At 39.3% G+C, this 26,278-nt stretch overlaps 1 protein-coding gene and 1 long non-coding RNA gene across 5 annotated transcripts in view; one reads left to right on the forward strand and one right to left on the reverse strand.

Annotated features, from left to right (window-relative positions):
- The window catches only part of LOC144013480 (E3 ubiquitin-protein ligase Midline-1-like), a 35,788-nt gene extending 28,569 nt beyond the window's left edge, over positions 1-7,219 (forward strand). For both annotated transcript variants that reach the window (XM_077512427.1, XM_077512425.1), the window contains exons 5-10: positions 810-958; positions 1,315-1,442; positions 2,219-2,362; positions 3,023-3,184; positions 3,414-3,621; positions 4,502-7,219. In XM_077512427.1, coding sequence (XP_077368553.1) covers positions 810-958; positions 1,315-1,442; positions 2,219-2,362; positions 3,023-3,184; positions 3,414-3,621; positions 4,502-4,850 — 1,140 coding nt within the window. In that variant the 3' untranslated portion in view covers positions 4,851-7,219. The remainder of the gene's footprint in view (positions 1-809; positions 959-1,314; positions 1,443-2,218; positions 2,363-3,022; positions 3,185-3,413; positions 3,622-4,501) is intronic.
- Positions 1-26,278, reverse strand: part of LOC144013481 (uncharacterized) — a 104,371-nt gene that overhangs the window by 30,206 nt on the left and 47,887 nt on the right. For all 3 annotated transcript variants that reach the window (XR_013282257.1, XR_013282256.1, XR_013282258.1), the window contains one exon: positions 2,211-2,369. This is a non-coding gene — a long non-coding RNA (uncharacterized LOC144013481). The remainder of the gene's footprint in view (positions 1-2,210; positions 2,370-26,278) is intronic.

Here is a 26,278-nt window from a genome sequence, read left to right on the forward strand (position 1 = left end):
AAACTCCACCCAGGAAGGTCGGAGCCTGGACTCGAACCGGAGACCTCAGCGACTGGGAAGTGGACGTGCTAACCACTCGACTACCGTGCCGCATACAGTAAACAAATAAACATAAATAACAGTCCTTAAATTTACCTTCAACACACTTTTAGTTGTACATATGAAAAGTTAGCAAAAACAAAAGACTACTAGCATAAATCAACCACGTAGGAGAAGCTGTTGTTGGCTTCAGTTCAATGGAAAATAACACATATACAAAAAAAAAAAACAACAACTCCTCACGTCATGAAAAATCACAATAAAACAACACAAATACCTTGTCCGCATTCCAGCTAGGTACTTAGACAAAATCGATACAAATTGGCGATTCAGTCAGCAACACGTTGAATCACGGTCCTTTTTTTGTCTTTCTTTTTCACGTCTTCTCTAGTGGATAGCACTTCCTATACTGCTGGAAGTGCACCAAAATAAAAGCACATCACATAAAATGTACGACTCAAATAAAGCATGTAGGAAACAGGATGTTCACATTAGACATCCAAAGCTTGTCAAATAAAAAAAAAAAAATCTGTTATGAGTTTGTTACATAAGCCTCCTCACAGTAAGGACACAATGTTTAAAATTGATCCAAATGGATTATGATTACGACTGAATATGCTCTAGCTATTATAGGTCTGCTAAGATAAAATGTAAATTTAGGATGACTGGATGTGATCAAGGCTTTTAAAAATCAACGTCCATCCATGTGCGCTCCTGCAACCTGTGATTTCCACTTCTTACTCACCCTTTTTTTGACGCCCCCTACTCAGGCGCAAAGGCTACGCAAGCTGGCCCAGCAGATCTCCAACTGCCAGCAGTGTGTCGAGAGATCCTCCTTGCTAATAACACAAGCCGACCAGACACTGAAAGAGAGCGACCACGCCCGCTTTCTGCAGACCGCTAAGAGCATCAACGAGAGGTCAGGCCAACGCACACATCGGAATGAACCAGTTAAACACGGGTTAATGTGAAGAACTGAGAAGAGGACAATGTGAGACAATAAGAATCCATTTGAAAACTTTGTGTGTACTTGATTTTCCCACACAGGGATTACAATTACTATTTAACAGAATCTTATCCCACTTGTCGGCTTAAGCTTCACTTAATCCATTCAATTGATTTTAGGAGGCAAACGCCCATAGCGAACACTTGCCACCCGCAGAAGAAATACAACAGCTTGTTTTCCTGAATTTTAAATGCACATTTTGCCTGAAACACATTTGCAAGTATTTATAGTATTGAATGACATCCAGTATTTGGTTTGCACTATTTTAGGGTTTCCATGGCAACCGCATCGACGCAAGTACTTATTCCTGAGATACACCTGACAGACACGTTTGACAACTTTGCGCTGGACTTCTCCAGAGAGAAGAAACTGCTGGAAAATCTCGATTACCTCACTGGTAAACAACAAACCGGATTTCTTCACATCAAGAAACTCAAAAATTACAACACCTTCATGAGCCTTAAATCTTCATTTCATAAGGTTCAAAGTCTTGGGTTCATATTCAACAAAATCATTTTCACTACCCTCAAATACTTTAAAGCAGCTTCAAAGCTTTCGATTTGAAAAAGTCACTTTTCTAATAGCTTTTAATGTTAAATTCACTTTTCAAGCAAAACAAAGAAAGGAACATCCGGTATGAAATGAACTACCGGTAATTATTAATATTATTTGACAAAGAATTTGCGTCTGCATCCAAATTACGAGTGTAGATATGGACAGAACTAACAGCTTGCAGGCTGCAAGTAGCTGAATAAAATCTGCTCTTGTATTTATTACCAATCAAGTCGCATCTCTTACCTTGTTGTTCCATGATAAATTAGTACCAAATACCAAGAAAGACGTGACATTTAGTGGGACAGTGGACAACTGCTGTGTGAAAATATGGAAATGCTACCAGTCAAGTCGTATAAATAAAACACAGCTCTTGGCTGCTTTCATTTTGTTGAAGTAGCTCTCATAGTGTCAAAGGTTGGAGACCCCTGGTCTAACATACTATGAGCACACACACCAAAAATGAATATTTATGCTTTCCAGTGTAAAACACATTACTTTTGATCCCCCATTGTTCCACTTGACTAAATATAAAGTAAGGCGTTAACTTGAGGCGGGGCTATCATTATGGATCTTCTTCACCAAGTCCAAAAACAAAATTTTTCGCTCTTACCTCGACAGCTCCGTCTGCTCCGTGCATCAGGGAAGAGCTTTGCACAGCATCCTACGACACCATCTCAGTCCACTGGACATCTGATGACGAATTCACAGTAGTGTCGTACGAGCTCCAATATGCCATCTTCACTGGACAGTCCAACATTGCTAGTAAGTCCTGTGTGTGAGTGACCAAAAAAAAACAAAAAACAAAAAAAACATCATTTGAAAAGGCATCCTGACTCAAAGCAATAGGCCTCATTCAAATGTGTGTATCCCATTTTTGTAATTTTCAACATGCACTGTATTATGCATTTTTGTTGTCAATATTTAACAGACAGCGGATAAATAATTACAGAACACACACTTTAAATAGTTTGTATGTGTGTGTATGTATATATATATATATATATATATATATATATATATATATATATATATATATATATATATATATATATATATATATAATACTTGTTCTGAAAGAGTCCAAAATGTGATGGGAAAAGGCAAAGCCCTTGAAAAGAAAGTAAATATTTGCATTTTCAATTGCAAAGGCACCACATCATCATATACCAAGGACACGTGGTGGATCCATAATTGCTTCTTCTCCAGCTCTGTTTGTTCACACTTGAGGAAGCTGATGTTTTGTTTTTTCTTCCACCCCACCCCCACATTCTGCTGTTGATCGATGACAGGCAGTGACAGCCCATTAATAATTGCAAGAGGTTGATCTCTAGGTGTGCATCAAAATGAGGACTTTTCAATGTCGATGGAGGTCTGGACTCTACTTAATCTCATTTTAGTCATCTCTTAAATCTTTCCTCTCAGGTCTGTGCAATTCATTGGAGAGCTGGATGATTGTGCCCAACATCAAACAGAACCACTACACTGTGCATGGCCTGCAGAGTGGCACCAAGTATATCTTTGTTGTCAAGGCGATTAACCAAGCGGGGAGTCGCAGCAGTGAACCCGGCACTCTGAAAACTAACAGTAAGTTGCCAACTAAGGAAAATTCATCTTCACTCAAACCTTATATGTGGCATATTCAAACCATTATTTTCATTTTCTCCACTTAGCTCTAGATGGATTTATTTCTGTTCTCTGCAAAGCTCAAATTAAATTAACTAAGAATGATGAGCTATTCTGGGAGGTCTTTTGCCTGCTATAAATCTCAATGTGGTGAGTTTGTTTTCGCCTTTCCACTCCTTCTTCCTGCCAGGCCAGCCCTTCAAGCTGGACCCCAAATCTGCTCACAAGAAGCTGAAAATCTCACATGACAACTTGACGGTGGAGCGCGACGAGAGCACGTCGAAAAAAGGCCACAGCCAAGAGCGCTTTTCCAGCCAGAACAGCTACGGTGTGGTGGGGAACGTTTACATCGACAGTGGGCGGCACTACTGGGAGGCCATGATTGGGGGAAGCACATGGTGAGTTTTAGAAACAAGTTAGGTCACTGTAGTATCTAGGGCTGGGTATTGCCGTCAACCTCACGATACGATACGTATCACGATACAGGGGATACGATACGTATCACGATACAATACGTATCACGATACGATACGTATCACGATACAGGGGTCACGATACGATACGTATTGTGATACATATATATCCCAATACTTGATCATCAAGGCAATACGTATCCCGATTTATTACATGAATTTTCTTGCATTTTATAATAACTACGTATACCTAAACGATGTTTGTTATGCTGTCTGACAAAATTATTTTTGTTATCAGCTCTTCTGGTTTGCCTGGTCTAAATGTGCACGCACTGCAGAGCAAGGAGCAGTTTTCACAGACACACCAGGAACATTTATTAATAGGCATGAGCCGATATGAGCAAAAATATCAAAGTGTTAAAATTACAGCTCTAAAATATGCTTATTTGAAAAATATGGGAAATAAAAACAGCAATTTTTTTCATGTAACACATTCTATTTAGTTTTTAAACAAAACGTACGAAAATTGGTACATTAAGACACGTGTCATGTTAAGTTTATAAGTAAATAAATGTTGATATTCTATTCTTAGCAAGACACAGTGTCCAATCACTGGTGAGCTATTTTTGCATTAATTGAAGGCAATTAACTTCAAAGACGCTGCTGGTTTTTATTTTTTAGGTACAATGTAAGCTGCAAAGGCAAACGTTTACCGCAATATTTAAAGTTAACAAGCAATATCGATTCTGATGCCTGCGTATCGATACGTGTATTGTAATGAGGCCCGCAACGATATATTGCCGCATCGATTTTTTGAGCACACCCCTAGTCGTATCCACATGCCCTAACATCCCTCCCCTTCCAGGTACGCTGTGGGCATAGCATACAAGTCGGCGCCGAAGCACGAGTGGATCGGCAAGAACTCGTCCTCGTGGGTGCTGTGCCGCTGCAACAACTCCTGGGTGGTCCGCCACAACAGTAAAGAGCTGGCCATTGAGCCTTCGCCGCATCTGCGCCGCGTCGGCATCCTCTTGGACTACGACGCCGGCTACCTGACCTTCTACGACGCTGTGGGCTCACAGCACCTGCACACCTTCCACGTCTCCTTCGCCCAGCCCGTGTGCCCCGTGTTCAACGTGTGGAACAAGTGTCTGACGATCCTCTCGGGCCTGCCCATCCCAGACCACCTGGAGGGACTGGAGCCTCAAGAATAAACACAACAAACACTCCTTTCCGTTTATTTGCTGTGCGTTACTTGGCCGCTTCCCCAAAACTCAGCTTGTTGAACTTGATAGAATCATATTGTGTGTTGTTGTTGCCTCAGTAAGAATAAATAGTCACCATTACGCAGACATTCCCACTCAAAATTACAGGAGTTTGCACAACAGGGAAAAAGGGAGATTTTAGCAGAGGTGGGTAGAGTAGCCAAAAATTGTACTCAAGTAAGAGTAGCGTTACTTCAAAATAATATTACACAAGTAAAAGTAAAAAGTAGTCATTAAAAAAAATTTACTCAGGGAGAAGTAAAAAAAAGTATTCGCTGAAAAGAATACTCAAGTACTGAGTAACTGCTTGAACATTGTCTGATTTATTTTTTAAAAACAATGTAATCAGACAGACAAAAACATTCATTTTCTTGGGGTGAACCCTCTGTTGACACAAAAAATATCAGGCTATGAGTTTACAGGCGAGTAAGCCATTGAAATCACACATTCAGTTCAATTTGCAAAGTTAAATTAAGTTCATGAAATAAGAGTAGGATTTCTGATTATTAATGTATTAAATGAAAAAGTGTACACCTGAAAATATTGCGGTCACTACATTTCTGTTAATACCCATCCAGCAGTACAATTAGAAACTTGTACTTTTTAGCCTAAATCTTTTTTGTTAACATATGCTATCATTGCTACATTGAATAAGAATGGCTTAACGTTGATATGTTTTCTTACCAGGTTCTGGCATTACATGGTGTCAAGTGTTTCTCTGTTACCAAAATCTTGTCTTATCTTTACCGTGAATAATTTGTGACACTTAGTGGTTACCGCCAATTCATGCCTCCATATAACATGTGTCGTCATCTGTTTCGTTTATGGCAACAGTAAACAAATTATTTGCAAAAGAGTCTATGTGAAAAGGTCCTTTTCAACACTTAAGACAAATACCTGCCTAAATACAGCAAAAAGGGAATTTAGGTCAAACTTACCGCGACGTTAACTCAGGTTCGATGTGGAATTTTTATATGCCAAAATGTCCGTTTGTTTCGGCAGACACCGCATTATAAAACTGTTATTCCGCTCGGCGTGTAAGGTAAACATGCTAATTGTATGAGGCCATGGGTGTTCGGCTTCGTCGTCTCCCGCTGCTATGTTCCAAATGCCGCCTGTGGTCATGTGACTGCATTGTTACGTCTGATTGGTAGAATGTTAAGGGAAGGAGTCGTCATGTGATTATTGTTGCTACGTCTGATTGGTGAAACGCAGTCATGTGGCAGAACAGCTGTTGTCGTCTCTGGTAAAGATTATGAACGTTTTTTCGTTCATCTCGGAGAGAGAAAAAAAAGTAACGACTTTAGTGTAGCCAGATATAGCAGAGTAAGAGCAGCGATCCTTTGTCACACATCTACTCAAGTAAAAGTAAAAAGTATTGTGTGGTAAAACTACTCTTAGAAGTACATTCTTGTTTAAAAAAAAAAAAAAAAAAGTTACTCAAGTACATGTAACGGAGTAAATGTAACTCGTTACTACCCACCTCTGGATTTGAGCGTTTACCACTATTCACGACAAAAGAAAAGGACCAAAGTAGATGATGTTATCTGTCCTGGTGTCTTCATAATAAAATCCTTCAAAGCAGAAAAGTGTTTTGGGAAAACGGGATTTCCTGTAAAGCAACAGCAACAAAACAATAAATGTCTTTCGCTATTTTATGTGGCACTTTTGACGTGGACTTGGAGGTCTTGTATTGGGAAAGCAATGAATTTCTATTGCTAGTATGGTGATACGCACATTTTACCCTCTCAGTTTTTACAAAGCAAGCTGTTGTTGTAGAGTTATTTTCAAAACATCCTGTTCTCAGACCGAGGTCTTACCGACATCAAAATAACAGATCGTATTTCTTTTTGGCCAACAATGACCACACCAGATGCATCAGCAAACGAGTCTGCATTTGCTGTCATTCTTTGCCATTGTGTATACAGCCGATGAAATAAATAAGTAAACAACATACATTTGACTTTCCATTTGAAATGTAAACATGCTTTACAATGTTTGGAAAATCTATTTTGAACATGACAGAGTTAAGAAAAGAGACACATATAGATTCTAAAAACCCTTCATTTATTTACTTTGAACTGTAAATGTAAATTGAAAGATTTGCTTATATTTCCTGATGATGCTGTTATGTTGTGAAACCCAGTCCAACTTCAGGTGTGTGAATTATGTGTTTCCATGGGAATATATATATACACACTTAAATTAAATGATTGCACTAGTACTCTGATGTGCTCTTCCTCCATGGACATTGATGGACAATGGTTTGTGGGATATCTTTAAGAAGGGCAAAAATAAATATTAATTTGCACATGAAACATGACTACTTCTTTTTCCCCAGTGAAGGTTGAATTTTTCATTAAATCTGACTAAAGGCATAACCAGTGTAAACATACTAAATATATGTGCACACGGTTTTCAACAATTACAATACTGCACTTTTTTTTTTTTTTTTTTTTAACAATTGCTTGAATTTTAGTTAAATCCTGCAATTACACGTGCTTACCACCCCAATTACTTCCCTGTCTATCAACCTTGTAATTAATTAATACAGACAATGCTTTTATTTATCTTTATCATTGGTGAAACATTCCACACTGGATCACAAATTCTATTAACCTTATTCATAGTCAAGGCATCCTCATTTCTATAGCACATTTCATACATTTCAATGCGCGTTACATGATTAAAAGCCCAAAGAACTACAAAACATTTGCTTTTGATGTGAGCTGGCTTTGTTCTCGACCTTTGTTCACATGCAGCGCACACAATGACACACAGCTGTAGTGCACTGCATTAGCATTTTAAAATGGACATGATGCTGTTCACAGCATCATGCAGCAGACTTGTTTGGCTTCAAGGGGACCTTAAGTGGAAGTTTGCGCGGGGCATGAGGCTGGAGTCCACTTGAATTTTCACTTCCTGTGGCTATTGAATCTTGAACCATTGACCTTCGTCCGAAAGACCACCTCTTTGTCCTCAAAGCTTACTTTGTACATGGTATGTACAAACATACGAATGCCCAGCAGATGTCACTGTTTAATCTCAAGACAATACATATGAGCTCCCATTTCATTCAGAGAATGACTTTGTACACACACACTCATAATAATAATAATCCATCCATCATCCATATTCTTAACAGCTTGTTCCTCACAAGGGTTGTGGGGGGTGCTGGAGCCTATCTCAGCTGGCTCTGGGCAGTAGGCGGAGGACACCCTGAACCGGTTGCCAGCCAATTGCAGGGCACACAGAGACGAACAACCATCCACACTCACAAGCACACCTAGGGACAATTCGGAGCACCCAATTAACCTGCCATGCATGTCTTTTGGAATGTGGGAGGAGACCGGAGTACCCGGAGAAGACCCACGCAGGCACGGGGAGAACATGCAAACTCCACCCAGGAAGGCCGGAGCCTGGACTCGAACCCGAGTCCCCAGTACTGGGAGGCGGATGTGCTAATCAGTCATTCACCATGCCTCCCAATAATAATAATAATAATAATAATAATAATAATAATAATAATAATGATGATGAAGAAGAACAATCTTATTCTTTACTGCATGATCAATTTCTGTCATGTACAGCACTTTGTATACAGCAATGCTTGCTTTAAAGTGCTTTATAAATAAAGTTGGGATGAGTTATTATTATTATTACTAATGTATTTACCAATGAAAATGCCTTACTCTCTTAGACTACGCAATGTTAATGAAAAAAAAAAGGTGCCGTTTTGAGGTCTCTTCAAGTACCGATACCAGTATCGGGCACCTATGGCTGTTTTCTACAATAACGAACACCAATATCTTAAAATACGGCACCTATACCGATGCCTGCGTATTGGTACACACCCATCCTTAGCAATCGCACAATATGTGCGAACGTAATGGCACAGCTGGCCGACGGGAAGAATAAAGTAGATAAACTTATTAAAGTACAAAAACATCCGAAAGAATGCTCACAACCTCAATTGTGTATTGGTGACTGAATTGCTAAACTGGCACTTTTTATGTTAATGGCAAAACAAAAGGATTTCAATTCTGTGAGCACTAAGGGAGAGTCTAATGTGCAACATCTATCTGAAGAGAATCGATGCACACTGCCGGCAGGCATCGAGAGGTAACAGCAGGGTTGTTGACTTTGTTAACCTGCAATTAGCCTGCACACAGTTGTGCTAATTGCAGGTTAGATGCAGGTATTCCATTGTTGTCCCGTCAACATTTTCCTGGAAGGAAAGACTACTTTCTAATCTTTACAGTGGATAACTAAAGTTACTAAGTTGTAGGGCTGGGAATCTTTGACTGTCTCACGATTCGATTCGATTGCGATTTTTGGGTCTCCGATTGGATTCAGAATCGATTTTCGATTCTCTTTATTTTTTTTTATTTTTATTTTTTTTAATAATTCAATTTATCGATTTTCGATTCTCGATTCAACCGATTTTCGATTCAAAATTATTTGATTGACGAATGATTTCTGCTTCAATTTACAGATATGCAAAAAATTGCCATGATCTACTTCCAATCTGCTTTGGAAGACAAAATGACAAATAGAGACAGTGAAGTGTTTTTTTTTTTTTAAACATTTATTAATTTTGTATTGTAAGTGCCTTTTTCCACAAAAACATCATTATTCCAACGTCATTATTCCAGTTTATATCAAAATAAATCTACTCAAAATCACATTTAAAATCATCCCCAAAGGCTCATACATGAAATTAATTACCAAAGACTAAAACTGAGGACGTTTGCTATAATTATAGTTTTAGTTTTGTAAACATAAAATGTAGTTTCAGTTAGTTTTTTTTTTTTTTTTTTTTTTTTTTTTTTTTTTATTTGATTTCAATATAGTTTTTGAAATTTTAGTTTGATTTTTCATTAGTTTTAGTTAACTAAAATGATCTTTAATGGCACCTGTTTTTCATTACCCTCCCTTCTTACTTTGATCATCTCCAAACATTTTTGTTTTGTTTATTTTATTTGAACTGAGTCAAATGCCATTTTTAGCATATGTCGCGGGCCACTGATAAATGGACGGCGGGCCCACAAATGGCCCCCGGGCCGTAGTTTGGACACCATCTGATCTAGGATGAGTCTAGGACCTAGACGTTGGTCTAGAATATTGAGAAAAAAAAATCATATTGAATATCATTCACTGGTGTAGATATCAAAGTGAAGAGAATTGTGATTGAAATCCTTGATGAACCAATGTCAGCCGGTACAGCAAAGGTTGCTTCAGCTCTCCCGGCTGATGATAAGTTCCTATTGTGATTCATAGCATGTGTCAGACAAAGACAGTTACTGCCAGCAGCAATTTTCAGTCTCACCAGTTTAAGAGTACATTGTAGAGGTCATACTGTATAGATTTAAATGCTTTTTTTTTGGGTTGAAATAATAGTACAGCTTAAAAAGACAATGTGGGGTGAAAATAGAGGATTGAACTCTGAGGGACATCTATTGACATGGCAGTAAAATATGTTCCCTTGCAAGTACTTTGTCGATACCTTATTGGCCGAAAACAAATGACCCTGAACTGCCAGGTGAGATCAGGAAGCAAATGACAAATGTAAAAATTGTACCTGGAGGTTGCCCCACAGTTTAAATGTTGTATTACAAACCATTCCTCATTCTATTGTTAGTAGCTCATTGTAGCTATTACCATCCAATGTCTAAAGAAAGAATGCTAAAATACAACAAATGTTCTTTGCTGTTTCACTCAAGTCATTATAGAAATTGCTCATGCAATATTAAGTCACGTTTCTGGCTTTAATGGATGGCCACAAATCTTCTGACTTATATGATACTTTTGGCACATAATACACAAGGTATTGACAACAATGCACTATTACACTATGACAATGAATCTTTCATTATTGTGCTGTTTTGTCCCATTAGATTTAACTGCAACATTATGGATTTCAAAAATAAATCACGTTTATTGGGTTATGGGCTCAACCTGACGGATTTCACAAAAGTAATAATGCGCTCTAAACTTTACGGTGAAATCAATGCAGCCATTCCACAGGAAACAGGCATCAAATTACAATTTTATTCGAAGCACGGACAGTTGACACCAAGAGTAACCAGCAAAGACATTTAATAACACCAGGAACTGTGGTCGTCTTCAGGGTGGTACGAGAAATACGCACAGCTTTCTCACGCTAAGAAAATGTAACTAATGATTTTTGGGGATTCGTGACTGCTTCCTCTCTAAAAAGCAGAATAGTATGTATTTTTTTCTTGCGACTAGCATTTGTTCAGTATCACTGATCGTATCAAACAGGATCGCTCCATCATCTAGTTTGTAGTATTTTGATGATTTCCCTTTTCTATTACAATGTAAACAAATACTGTACATACATGAAAGGTCCAAATTAAAGAAGAAAAAAAAAAAGTTACGGTCATGGGGTGACTGTGAATTAAACCGACAACGCTTGTGTTGTGAAAGCACCACTCAATTACCTGACCAGGCTCCATCACATATTTAAGTCACTTTAAAGGCCGAGTCTGCCGGTTTCACTCTGGAATAGGCACTTTTTTAAATACAGGATTTAAACAAACAAACTACTTCTCAATTTACAGATCAGGGCTTGTCTTCATTTCTGGTGGTGATTTTTTTCCTAAAGGCCTGTATTTTGCCATTTTGTTTGTTTTGTAAACAGGGGGACGTTTCTGTGGAAAGACCGTGTTTACAACCCTCTAGCCAATCGCAGAACGGGGGGTGGCGCGTCACAATTGGGGCCGGGAGAATTTGCCGGCTGCGCGACGTCACTCCCGCGGCAATTTGAAAGCACGCACGTTTTTTTTTTTTTCACTCACTCACTCACTCACTCACTCACTCACTCACAGAAGCTTACATGTGTGAATGAGTGAGGGAAAAAAAAAATCCATGTGTGCTTTCAAATTGCCGCGGGAGTGACGTCACACAGCCGACCCCCCGCTCTGCGATTGGCTGGAGGGTTGTAAACATTGTCTTTCCACAGAAACGTCCCCCTGTTTACAAAACAAACAAAATGGCAAAATACAGGCTCACCACCACAAATCACCACCAGAAATGAAGACAAGCCCTGATCTGTAAATTGAGAAGTAGTTTGTTTGTTTAAATCCTGTATTTATAAAAAAGTGCCTTTTCCAGAGTGAAACCGGCAGACTCGGCCTTTAAAGTCCCTCAGCTTAAATGAGCCCTTGGGAGCACTTTTAAGGGCCGGGAGAATTTGCCGGCTGCGCGACGTCACTCCCGCGGCAATTTGAAAGCACGCACGTTTTTTTTTTTTTTTTTCACTCACTCACTCACTCACTCACTCACTCACTCACTCACTCACTCACTCACTCACTCACTCACTCACAGAAGCTTACATGTGTGAATGAGTGAGGGAAAAAAAAATAATCCATGTGTGCTTTCAAATTGCCGCGGGAGTGACGTCACACAGCCGACCCCCCCCCCCCCCCCCCCCCCCCGCTCTGCGATTGGCTGGAGGGTTGTAAACATTGTCTTTCCACAGAAACGTCCCCCTGTTTACAAAACAAACAAAATGGCAAAATACAGGCTCACCACCACAAATCACCACCAGAAATGAAGACAAGCCATGATCTGTAAATTGAGAAGTAGTTTGTTTGTTTAAATCCTGTATTTAAAAAAGTGCCTTTTCCAGAGTGAAACCGGCAGACTCGGCCTTTAAAGTCCCTCAGCTTAAATGAGCCCTTGGGAGCACTTTTAAGGGTTACGATGCCTCTGTTTTCATCTTTTCTAAAATCTCCTCTTTGAATCATAAGTGTGTCCTCTGAAAATTGTAGCGGATGTGGCTTTTTAGAACAAATGAGTTTGAGCGAATCTTTCACTAGTTCTTCATGGATGAAGAGGCCCCATCTGTGTCTACTGCATTGCTGCAGTGTCCATAGTTTGGCCAGCAGAGAGCAATATCCACATTTGAGTCGAGCCTTTGCAAACAATAGCTGTTACTTAAGCCAGCTCTTATCAGCGTTTGATGAAGCTGAAAGGTCCACATTTACACATGTGAGTACCCCGATCCAGCAGCTACCTGTTCCCCCTCCTCTGCCCATTGAGAGCTGGAAGCGGCTACATGACATTCAACCAACAATGGCAACTAAAGACAATGCAAAACAAGAAGCTTGGGACCGCTTCCCCTGTCTCTGGCATGCGCAACAGCTTGCCGAGTTTCCTCCACCCACTTCCTTCTTGCTCCAACAGATGAGGCCGCCCAAGGTGGGGATTTTTGCTGTCACACTGATCCCACTCCAAGCCCCCCCCTCCAAATCATCCCACATTTTCAGTACTTGCGGTTTTCGTTTTAAAACCGTAGTTGAAGCCACCTCAGTATTTGTTCAGCTGCATTTTGGCATGGAGATTCAACTGCTTGAGGGAACTGTCCATTTTTCTTAGCCATGCAATCGGTGGGACGCCCGCAAATACACGATGACTCGGAGTGCATAGCATGCAGTATATGCATGTGTTTGTAGCAGACAATCTTTGCAATAAATGTCTGAAATACTGCCATGACAGATTTAAGGTGTTTATGGAAGAACATATTACACTTCCAATTCAGCAAATCACATTACATTTGGCAGGAAAACAAAGTACCGGTATTCCATGCTTATTTGTAGCGACAGCATCATTTTGATGTTGGATTGTTTGCTGACAGAACATAAAATACTGATGCATTTCAATGTTTGGCTCGGACTATAATTGGATTTGCAATCTAAAAGCATTCAAACAAAGACCTTGTTTTATTCTTTTTTCCTTTGATTTTGGCAAACGGCTGACATCATTCAAACTTCACTTCAAGGTATTTTCTTCTTTTCCCTTAATTTGTGTACACCTCCGCCAGCAGCTTTAAGGGATCCTCTGGCCGAGATGGCTCATTTTTCACTCTTTTTTTTTTTTTTTATGTACAATGTATAATTTTAAGTTTTTTTGCTGCTGGGAAAGAAATAAAAATAGAGACCTCAAGGAGGCTATTTGTGGAGAAATCTCAAAATCAACATTGTTGTCCAAACGATACATTTTTGTGTTTAGCTGAAAACTAATGTTGCCACCATGTTGACCCTTTTGCTAGAGCAGGTTACATATTTTTTGATTAGCAAAATGATATACGCTTGTATTTTCAATTCCATTTTTTTTTTTTTTGAGAAATCAGTAAATAACTATATTTTTTAAAAGCCTTTTTCTAATCCTGAAATGGTTGAATTTATGGATGGCATCCTTTTCACATACAGAGCAATTATACAAGTGCCGCTGTTCAGCCCAATAAAATTTCCTTTAGGCAAACATATAATGAAGATCTTTCAACAACTGCCAAAAAAAAAAAAAAAAAAAAAGAACAAACAAACAAACACAAACATGCGCTACACTTGATCGTCTTTAAATAGCACCACTCCATTATAATAACAATATTCCTGCTGGAATGGGTCTTTATTTCTTGTCACACACTTCCTCACGAGCTACCTATGTAATTACATTTGAAGCCTTCTGCTTTGCCACCACGTCACAACTTTAAATGCTTCCTCATTTCATTTATCTTTTGATGGACTTGGACAAGCATTTCAAGCGTTTCATTTTTAGCTATCTTTATAAAACTACAAAAACACCAGCATGGCTGTCATGATTCATCACTGTTTCACTGTCACTTGCAAAGGTGAATCAGGGAAATGTGAGCAATGTCAAAATGTTTTAATCATCATTCACCAACATATTTGTGAGTTTTATTGTACATGTTCACTATAGTTTAAAAAATATGTTTTATGTATGGTATTGGGTTATTTAGGGAAAAAAGTAAAGCACTGTAGTAGAGTGAAGGGAGTTAATAATATCCCTAAACATACACCTCTAAGACAGGAGAGATTTTTATAGCATATTTTGCTGCACAAAGAAGGTGTTGAAATTGTTTTAAATTAATATATACCTCTATAATTGACAGTTACGAATGTAACTACGGTTCTATGAGTCCTGAACGGCGGTGCTGGAACAGCACAGAAATTCCCCATGCGCATGCGTCACTCGGGAAAGAATACATAAAAGGACATGTAGTCCACAGTTCTGGTTGACGCCATCATCATGAAAAAGAGGAGAAGGGAATCGGAACACGGTCTCTCAGAACCTTCTCACACAAAAAAGAACACAAGGGCTCTGAGTGACAAACAATGCTGGCGGTTGTTCGGTACTCATAGAACCGTAGTTACATTCGTAACTGCCCTTCTATTTCGTCCCTCCAGACCGCCAGGTGGCGGTACTGAAACAGCACAGAACGCCGAATACCAGCAACGTCACGAGAAACCTGGAACCCAAACCTCCGAAGGGCCGAGAACCACATCCAGTGGACCAGGAGAGGTGACAACCAAGCTATAGAATCTGGAGAACGTGCAAGGTGACAACCAGGAAGCAGCCGCACAGACATCCTTCAAGGGAAAGCTCGATATGTTTTACTCCGATGGGCAGGGGCAGCAGGAGAAGCAGTTCTGCACTTTGACCGTCCCCCCCCTCGAGGGGTGGGGGTGAGGGTTTGGAGCCAAAGGCAACAACGGTTGCGACAGCGTCGGGTACGACATTGCAAGCCAGGAGAGGTTCGGGACACAATATCATCACCAGCAAAAGCAAGTCAAAGCAACTGCTGGCAAGATGGCAACGGGTGCTGCTGACATAGCTAGCAAACATCAAGGCAGCTAGCAACCCATGGGGAGCAGCCGAGTAAGCAGCGTGGCACATTAGCTAGGAGAGGACAAGAAAAACGTTTACGAGCAAGTTCTTTTCAACGCAGCAAAAGGCAACCACGGTAGCGACAGCATCAGGTACGATACCACAAACCAGGAGAGGTTCAAGACACGATACCATCACCAGTAAAAGCAAATCAAAGCAACCACTGGCAAGACAGCAACAGTTGCTGACATACACAGCACGCCTCGTTATTTTAATGCGGCACTCATCCATGAGGCGCCGAAATTCTGATGAAGAGGGAAGGAAGCTCCAGCTACGCATGCGCATGGGGGATTTTGTGCTGTTTCAGCACCGCCACCTTGCGGTCAGGAGGGACAAAATAGAACCATAATTTAACAACAGCTAAATTTTGTAATGAGCAATTATTTTGCTCATCCACAACAACAATGAAAGTCATTGTCATTGTGCCGTTGAGTGGAAGAGTTCTTAAGTCTATGATTATCCTGTGTGTTTATTGTCTATAACAAACAAAACATATATTTAGATAAGATTTATCCATTATGGAGCACAATGTCAATTATTTATCACTTTTGCAGTGCAACATTGAAATGCATATGTAAACGCCATCCTCTGAGATGTAACATGGTCAGGTAGACTGTGGAATTAATGGGGGTGGAAAGCCCATTTCTTTCCAGCAAGTGTTTTGAGGCAGAAATGATACCCTCACATGCTAGGCTCAGTTTAGTAATGGAAATATCGCCTGCTTGAATTGTTTCTTAGGGCATAAGATGTGCAGGCCTGTGGAGGCCTATTTTCAGGTAGAGTGTTTGGGATTTCACTGAGGTAAACAATAGCACTAACACCATAGAAGAGATAGAGTGGGGAAAAAAGACATAGCTACACATTCAGAAAGCACACAGCCACACACCCACAAGCTTTTTTTGAAACTCAAATAGCCCTAAATGAGCCCTTATATGCAGTTACCCTAGTAAGCTTCATCTTGTCAAAGGTATCAATTAGCCCTTTTCTATGGTACCGGTTCAACTCCGAAACAGCCTAAACAAGCTACAATATTTCATCCATTGGTTTATATGAAATTGTAAATATGGTAACTTTGATTGTTGAGGGGTGGGCAATATGACGATCTTAACTCTATGACTGCCAAACGTTATCCAAAAAAACCCAAGTGTGCCAGCTGATTTGGAGCATTTGCACTCATCTTTAAAAGCAAACAGAATGAATATTGTGTGGCATGAAGACATACATATGATGGATACCATATGAAAGATTGGATTCCATTCTTTCATGAGAAAAAAAAAAGTATGTTTCTACCTTATTTCGTTCTTTAATAATCACCATTTGAAATTAGGTCATTTGAGTGATATAAGAGAAAATACAAAAATATTCAGAGAAAAAAAAGCTTTTTGTGAAAAGATAAATGTTTTTGCACAACAGTGACTTTGACACTAATATTTTTTGTTTCGTGACAATGCAGCGCTACACAAGACGTTGCGCTGCCCATTGTGAGGAAAAACAAAACAAAACAAAACCGTAATAACCGTAAATTAACGTTTTTGGCGGCATTCATTAGGATTTTAGGATTTTGTCTGATGTTATGCTGTATTTTATTTTATTTAGCTTTTATATCTTTTGTGACTTTATTGTATACAACTTTTCAATTCTATAATTGAAGGATTATAATGATGCCATAATTGTGTTTGTGCATATACTGGACTACATGAGAATTCAGCATTGTTAATGTCTCGCAGATTCTACTGCTACGGTCATGCCTAAGACAAGAGCCTTCCTTGCCATCAGTTACAATGTGAATTAAAATATTTAGGTGCACAAACAGTAGAGGCTCTGCAGACATCACCTGTACATGGATGTAACCATTTCTACTGACAATTTGTGTTCTTAAGGTCCCCCCCGAATAAGAAAGAAAAAAGAAGGAAAGAATATGAAGAGCATCTTTAAATAATTTACTTGGATGGAAAATCGCAAAAAGCATGATGATGATGACTGATGATTATTGCAGTCTACGGTATAAGCATCGAGAGTAACAAAAAGAAATTGGATTAGCTGATGCTTTGATGGATCTCAAGGTAGAAGTGACTCACCGGGTGAACAGCCCCCTGTCAAAGCATTTGATACATTCAGAGCCAATTTTAAATTGGAGCACTTTTTATTTCTTCCATTCAAGCTGCAGCAGGTAAATAACCTCACTAACTTTGTAGAAAAATAGCTTTCATAAAAAGCTCATTCTTTCGGATCAAATCTAGGCATCAAGTCCATCTTCTCTCCCTGCTCCACCATTTCACCTCCTCTCTTCACACACCACCCTGTCCATTTAAGGCAGGTTAGAGGACGGTTGGACATGCTAAAGTAAAGTGGGAACAGCAGCAGAACCTGGCTGACCAGGCACACAAATTTTAAAGGCCTTCATGGCCCAGCTGTGTGAAGTCTTTATGCAGTTGCTTCTGTTCAATCTCCAAAACGCGCCCAAAGTGTTTAAAAATCAGTGAGGTTCATGACTGGTGAGGCACTCGCGCCTTTGAAGTCAAATGTAAAAATATGAATTCAAAATACAGCCTATACAGTATTTCAGTTTTACTTTGATTTAAACATTTGTTTTCAAAGCTTTAAATTATGCTTCAATCAATTCTAGCCTGTTCTGGATGAGAAATTTCAATTACGTACAGCATGAAACGCAAACAACATTCAAAATGTTATCGTTTGCATATTTCAACATAGTACTTGCATTTAGAACAAATTGAGTAGCGTACAGGGCTGTCATTTCAAGTGGACACGCAGCTATACCCCCTTGGCGTCATTTGCCCATTTTCTGGCTTTTCTGTTTTTCATCAAACATAAAGCAGTGGAAAAAAAATACTAGGGAGATGACATGAATTTGGTGATTGTTAAAACATGTAGAAGTTCAAATGGCACCATCCTGAAATTTCAAAGTTAGTGCAAATGGGAGATAGCGATTTAAACTAAACTCTTGTGATTTGCCATTTTTTGACTCATAGACAACTATTATAATTCATAATTTTTGATGTACTGTACACTTGATGTGTTATTGCGCATTTCCCATGTTTACCCACTTTATCCTTTCAGTATGACCTCAACTAATGGTGTAAAATGTAAAATGTGAGTTGAGAGTCATAAAAGCCACAATCCACCAGGTGGCGCTAGAGAGGTAATTATCATTTTTGCTTGAGCTGACTTATGTCAGTGTCAGTGACTTTGTCACGTGACCATACTTGGCCCAAAAGTTGTTGTCATGGTCTGGATTGATGGAATAGGGCTGTGCGTGTGTGTTGATGCAGTAACAATCGCGTGCACACGCATATGTGTGTGTGGTGTGCGTGTTTGTGCGTGTGTGTGATCAAAGTGACAATTCTGGACACTGTGTTTTACTGAATTACCAGTTCTTACTAAAATTGGAACGATACAGAGAGGTTTTGCCATCATCACCTAATTTATCCCTTCAGTTGGACCTCACCCAAAGGTGGAAAGTAAAAAAAAAAAAATGACTTGAGAGGCATAAATGCCATAATCCACCAGGTGGCGCTAGAGCGCTACTTATAATTTTTGCTTGCGCTAACGGAGCTGACGTATGTCTTTGCCAAGTGACCGCGGAGGTCGAGAGGCATCAAATTTTATCCATCCATCCATCTATTTACTTTACTGCCGAAACTGCCGAATGAACAATTCTGAGCTAACCAAAAAAAAAGAAAAAAGTAGGCTACCTTTAGCCAACATGTCTGTGGTGTGGACCCATTTCAATTTATATTGTGCTTTGTTAAAATACCAGTGCTAAATAAATATTTTATTATAATATCATTTTAATTTATTATAAAAAATGCAATGATAATAAATCTTTCATAAAAGGCGCTCTTGATTGTAGATTTTGACAAGGATCTCCTGTGAAATTCCTTCATGAGGAGCTCACGTGTGCTTTGTTGCAGATTTACAGAGGCTCACATACTTTTTGTACACTTTAATATTGTTTTTTAACTTTCGCTTGACTTAAATGGAACCCGTATCTTATTCTACTGTGTAGCCTACTGCAACAAAGCAAAAAAGGGATCAATTGTGCAACAAATCCAATGAATTATTGGGCAGAGTCCAGTTTCTCTAAGCGTAGCACATTGTCTTGAGCATGAGTGCAAAAAAGGTAAGGAGGTGTAAGGAGCATGAAAGCGAAGCAGAGGGAGGACGCAAGGGAACAACTTCTTGGATGATACATATTGAGATGCCACTTTGTTCAGGCTTGTCAGTCACATACGCCACTGAATAAAAAAATAAAAAAAAAGTGCCTGACGGAAATGAAACTGGGCAAAGGATAAGATCAGGAAATACAATAAGGCGCCGCCTTGTAAACAAACCCAGATGCAAAAAAAAAAAAAGAAAAAAAAAGAAAAAGAAAAAATTAACAAATAGATGAAGCGAGGCTTTTATTCTGCTTGACAAGAGGGCGTGTCTGAGTCATCATCTCATGGATTTGTCGCAGTGTTCTTTTCCAGCTACTTTTTTTTTTTTTCCGAACCTTCTGTTCGTCCCATGTGTTTGTACACGTTCACAAGCTGCAGATTTTAAAGGGGGTGTGTCACTGTATGTTAGTGACAGATTAGCAGAGACAGGATTGTACAAAATCGTTTCATTTTCATCTCGTCTTTGTTCGTTAACTAAAATGTCTGTACATTTTAGTCCAGTCGTTGTTTCGTCTCATATTCAATAGTACACAAAAATGCATACTGATTTAGTTATTAATGGGGTCTTTAGTCTAGTCTTCATCTAGTAAAAAAGGTGTTGACGAAAATAATTCCATTTAGTTTTCATGAACAAAATTAACACTAACGTGTGCGTGACAAGAAAAACAGGATCTTCTCTTTTATTATGCAACTCCAGAGGAGTCAGAATATTCAGACACTAGGGGTGTGAATTGCCTCGTACCTGACGATTCGATTCGTATCACGATTCACAGGTCACGATTCGATTCGATACCGATTAATCCCGATACGAATTTATAAGTCGATTGTTGCGATTTTTTTTCATTCAAATTTAGAAAATACTAATCAGTAAGCTTGTAGAGTGTAAGATTTATATGAAAATGTATTATTTATTTATCTGAAATTTCAGTCTTATAGAGGTTGTAATCTGTTTCATGTTTAAACAGCATTAAAATAAAATATTAAGGCTTAATGTTCCGTTCATATAACATTCTTCCATGCTTAAGGTGTGAATCCTAAAAAAAAAAAAAAAAAAAAAAAAAAAAACGATTTTGCCTATTATTGAATCGATTCGAGAATCGCACGATGTAGTATCGCGATATATCGCCGAATCGATTTTTTTTAACACCCCTATCAGACACTGATGACAAGTTTACCATAACTTACCAAAACAGCAAGTAAGTAATATAGGCAAACTCACAAAAAAATAAATAAATAAAAAGTAAAGCCAATTATTCCCCAGAATGTTCCCAGAAACTGACAAACAAAAACTAAACTCAGTCCTAGTCTTCATGTGGTTCTGCGGTGGGTGTAATGAGCACTTACGCCAGCAGGTGTGCCAAGAAATCTGCAGGCAGGCTGTCCCACGCAATCCCACGGATGTGCCCCAGAGATAGCAATCTGCGACAGCTAATATCAACCACTCCTCACAACACTAACAAAACACAACCCAAAGGGGTTGCCGCCTAACAAGGGAACCTCTGTAATACACATTGGAAAAAACACTTACCCTTCTCTATGGTACATAAACACTTAATTACACTCCAAGAAAGTACGCCCCCCAAACCGATGGAACAAAGTTGGAGCCAAAAAAATTGCAGCAAGACCATACTAACCCACACACAATACACCTGTACAAAACAAGCCATAATTAATAAGTTACAACCCAAAAGTTACAACCTCAGCTAAAATATCGTGACAAAAAGGAACATACTATGTACCAGTGGCGATCCGTCATAGTAAGCTATTAGGCGGCGCTTGCCCGACCTCTTCAAAATAAAATCATAAAAAATATCATTAAAAAATATTTCTGTCAGTGTCCTCGAAAATACAATACCGTAGTTCTACTGTTTTGGTCTTAAATTCCTGTATATTTTGTCCTGTTTTCCTCGCGGGGAGCGGAGAAGTCAACAGTTTGTTTCGCGCATACACAATGAGAAATCAATTGTTTTAGTTCTGTGAACGTTGTTTAGGTACGTTGGCAAAAAAGCTGTCAGTCACGCAGCCTATCTGACAATGCGTAAAATTGGCTTACTTGGCTTGTTCTGTGGTCAACAGTCATTGTTCAGTTCAAGTTCATCACCGAATCCCAATGAGTGCCCTTTTCGCGGACAACTTTTGAGGAAAGGTATTGTAACGAACTAAGTGGGGTTGTCATTTATGTTGAGCACTATGATGTCTGACTGTTAGTGAACGCAACACAGGTCTCGCGGGAGGGGGGGGGGAGGTGCAGTTCAGTTAATGTTGTCTGTTGTACTTTTTTCCCTGCTAGCATCGACAGCTGTTGTACTGTGTTGGTTATATTGTAACTAGCACTGGCTAGCAGTCAGTGGCTTTGCGTCCCGGAGATAGAGGGCCGGCAAATGGCCATATTTCATGCCCGAGGAGGCTCCAGCGTTCTCGGCCGTGCTCCGCGGTCCTCCGGCGTGCTCCAGGAATGGTCCAGCGAAAATATCATTTAAAATGGTCGTCATACTGGAGTAATCATCACGAAAACGGGGAAGAATTTAGTTCCTCACTTTCAAGAAAGGACATACGAGAAACATCAGTGGCTGTCCAAATAGGTCAGTAAACTTTGTTGTTGGTTGAAACCTCTTGCGGCTTTTATGCGATGTCATTTTCTTCCCTTCTCGTGGGTTGAGTTTACATCATGGTCACGAGCCAGTTCCGAATACTGTAAATTCCAATGAATTGGGAAATTGTGATTTTGTCATTTCATACACCACATAACTGGTTACATTACAGTGTGTGCGTATCAACCTGTGTCAGTCCTGAATATTTCCGCTTTAATTTTATACCTACACAGTGGTATAAAATATTTAATATTGAAATTAATAATAAAAATACGGCAAATATTTTCAGCTCGCGCCCTTACGGCCGCTCGCATATGTGAGTCTTCAGCATGTTCACTACAAAAAGCTACCGCTCGCCACTGCTATGTACGAAGCTTACTCAAAAAATAGTATTGTCACTGAGCCACCTCCAAGCAGATATTGGTTCCGTTACGTGAAAAATCAAAATGATCTTATTTATTTTCACTCTTTCACACTGATTATTCCAACAACATTGCTACTCTTCACTGTGATTTGCTTTGGAAATCATAACATTAAAACAAATTACAATCAAAAGGCTTGGCCTATGCCCTCCACTATGTTTGATTGAATAATGTGGTTTTGGCACAATATACTGAGGAGGGAAAAAAACCTTGGCAGAGGCACAATGATGTTGCCTCACATGCCTCTTAAGGTTATTAATGTACAAGTAGTTTCAGTTTTATGAGTGGAGCTTTTAAATTACAGCCTTTATGAAGCTGCTTCATTGTTGGGCTCATTTATTCAAGTCAAGGATGAACAGACGAAATGAGAGAATACTATCACAATTGTTGGCAGAATTATATATATATATATGAGGTGCCTTCAATAAGTTCTGAGAGTGAGACTTTTTCAGAGAGACTTTTTTTCTTCAGTCAAGCACAAAACTCTAGTTCACAGTATTCCCCTCTAGCTACAATGTACTTGTTTTTTCATTCCAACAACTTCTGGAAAGCCCCCTAAAAGTCCTCCGGTGTGAACATGTTCCTCGGCCCTCGTCACAGCCTCTTTCATCTCCTCAATAGTCTCAGAATGACTGCCTCTGAGGTTTTCCTTGAGCTTGGGGAACATTCAAAAGTCACAGCGAGCAAGGTCTGGATTTGGAGGGAGTGTGAAGAACTCTCTTCATGCCCATCTCGGTCAAAGAGTTGGAAACACGGATGGAGTTGTGGGATGGTGCATCGTCCCTGTGCAAATGCCACCGACCCGATTTGAAGAGCGCTGGCCTTTTGCGATGAAATCTCTTTCTGAACATTTCCCACACTGACTTCAAACTGAACACTTATTGTCTCTATTATTGTCACAACTGACACGCCACAATCTACGGCCATAAAAATTAAACATTTTCCCCCACCAGCTATGAAGTTCTGACTCCCCTCCCACTCACACATCTTTGTCTCTCACAGACTCTCTCCCATCGTTAAACTTCTTTTGTGCTACGGAAATATGGATACTCTACCTATGCAAATTAATCCATAAGCAGTTTGAAGAAGTCATAAGTCTGTGTAGTTTTTTTCTGAGCTTAACGCACTATTTTATAGCGTATTGCGATTCCGAAGTGTCCTCCCGCGTACCAACTGCTGCGTTCTTCAATAAGTCAGCTATGGCGACCGTGGTTTAGTCCGGTTGACTTAATGTCAATTTTCCGCCATCTATTTCAACCTGGAATAACAAAAATTGGTATGTCATTTCATTATGATATACAGTGATGACGTATACAAATGACAAGTGTGGGATGTTTATAACTGCCCCTACAAAAAAAAAAAAAAGTATGTAAACTTATTGCAGGGGATCAACAAATATTTCTGTTTGCTTTTCGTCAAGTCACTGGAGGTATGATTTCATGAGTATGGACTCCATCAGTGTTAATTTTGACAAATTTTAATTTTGTTGTAGTTCTATTCTTTTGACTGAAATTAAAGTTTTAGTCATAATTTAATCATCTGATTGTATTTTAGTTTTATCCAATTTTAGTGGATGAAAATAAAGAGCAATTTTAGTCGACTAAATTGACATTAACTGTAGTTTAACACACAAGACACATTTAATTAGTGCTGTCAAAGTGAAAGCGTTAACGAATTAATTAATCACATTTTGAAGTTGTCCTTAACATTAAACGTCGAAAAAATTAACACATAACAGATGTGCTTTAAATTTGGTGGGCAAAAAATGTTGATAAAAAAAAAGCGTTTTACACACGCACACGCATTGCTGCTTGCTGGTTGTGATAACCTACGGTAGCAAGCTTCACCTCAGCAAGCTTCCGCACAATTCATATAAACCTCATCGGTTACTGCGTCCATCAGTTAAGAAAGTACTTTTTTTTTCTTTACTTACTACCAAACAGGCCACACTGTGTAGCAATACCTGCCTGAGCTCATGGCAGGTGTCAGGTCGCCATTCATTTTTAATCATCTGCGGGATTGGTAATGCCGGCAAGGTGTCAACACAAGATAAACACCTTGCTGGGAAGATAATTACAAATTCAACAAACTCTCCCAGGAGAGAGAAAAAAACAACACAGGAAATAAATAAATCATATCTTTGCACTTTGCATATCCTTTGAGAGAATGGCTGTTAACTCCCAAAGTGACTTTTTTACTCATCTGTCTTTCAACGACAGGATAGTTTCTATGTCATTTCGAAAGGCAAGCTTTGAAACAGACTCCTGTTTCGGGTCAACTTGTGCCGACAACCCCCTGCTGAATCGCCCACTGCTTCCATCTCTTGATGGGCTGGGCTCTGTTCATAGTTAGTCCACCCCCGACAGTCATTTTTGGAGGGGAAGTAGGATGGCAACATTAGTGCAAAAGGTGAGCAGTCAGAAGGGACCTGGCTTGTCTTGAGCTGTCAAAAACTTTGCCTACATTATATAGGCAAATATATATATATATATATATATATATATATATATATATATATATATATATATATATATATATATAGCAGTGTCCCGCTGTGACGTTGCCATTAATTAATTTATGTGGTGCATTGCGTTAAGAATACATCTGGAGAACGTTTTCACCTTGGAAGGCAAGGCACAAAGGGTGACACTTTATATGGAAATTTTCAAAGATTTAAAGACAGATATTTCTGTTTTATTTGATATGTAAATACCAGGCTTAATACAATAATGTGGCCTTCTCTAATTTAACTTTTTTTGTGTGAAGATTATTATCTCGAGCACATTTTTATTGTTCTCTTAAAGCAGTGCTTCTCAAATAGTGGGGCTTCCTGGGGGGTTGTTTGACCTCGGGGAACAGGCTTTTTTATTTTTATTTTTGATTTTTTATATTTTATTTTTACTGTCTTAGAATAAAGTGCAATTGCACCTCCACTACATTAGGGGGCAATGGCGCTCTCATTGGCAGAGTGTGCGCAGGGAGCGAAGTGTATGGAGGGGATGAGGGTGGAGGGGGGCGGGGGGGTCGATGTTTTCTTCTTCCTAGCGGGGGGCATGATAGAAAATAATTGAGAAGCACTGGCATAGGCGAAGTAGGCGGTCTTAAAGCCACTTGCGGCCAATCATGGCACTTGAAAGTCAATATGAAAACAAAAGTGTTGTGTTACTTGGCCATTACATTTACTGAAAGAGACAAAAAATATATATATATTTACACCGTTTCTAATCTTCACAGCTACTATATCACAGCTTCTACTCTTTCGAAAAAACTATACAAAATTTTGAATTGATTTTATCTGTGTGTATTTATACCCACTTGAGGACCATTAACAAACTCACAGGTCACTGATGTTGACAGGGCCCGACTCCCAAAACTGGAACTATAGAATATTTCCAAAATGTCTCGGTCAGATAAGAAACAGTGATTTAAAGAAGTCCAGCCCAAAACATGTACAACTATAGCTCTCAAAATAT

The sequence above is a fragment of the Festucalex cinctus genome, chromosome 2 (genome assembly GCF_051991245.1).
Source record: "Festucalex cinctus isolate MCC-2025b chromosome 2, RoL_Fcin_1.0, whole genome shotgun sequence".
NCBI classification, from domain to species: Eukaryota; Metazoa; Chordata; class Actinopteri; order Syngnathiformes; family Syngnathidae; genus Festucalex; species Festucalex cinctus.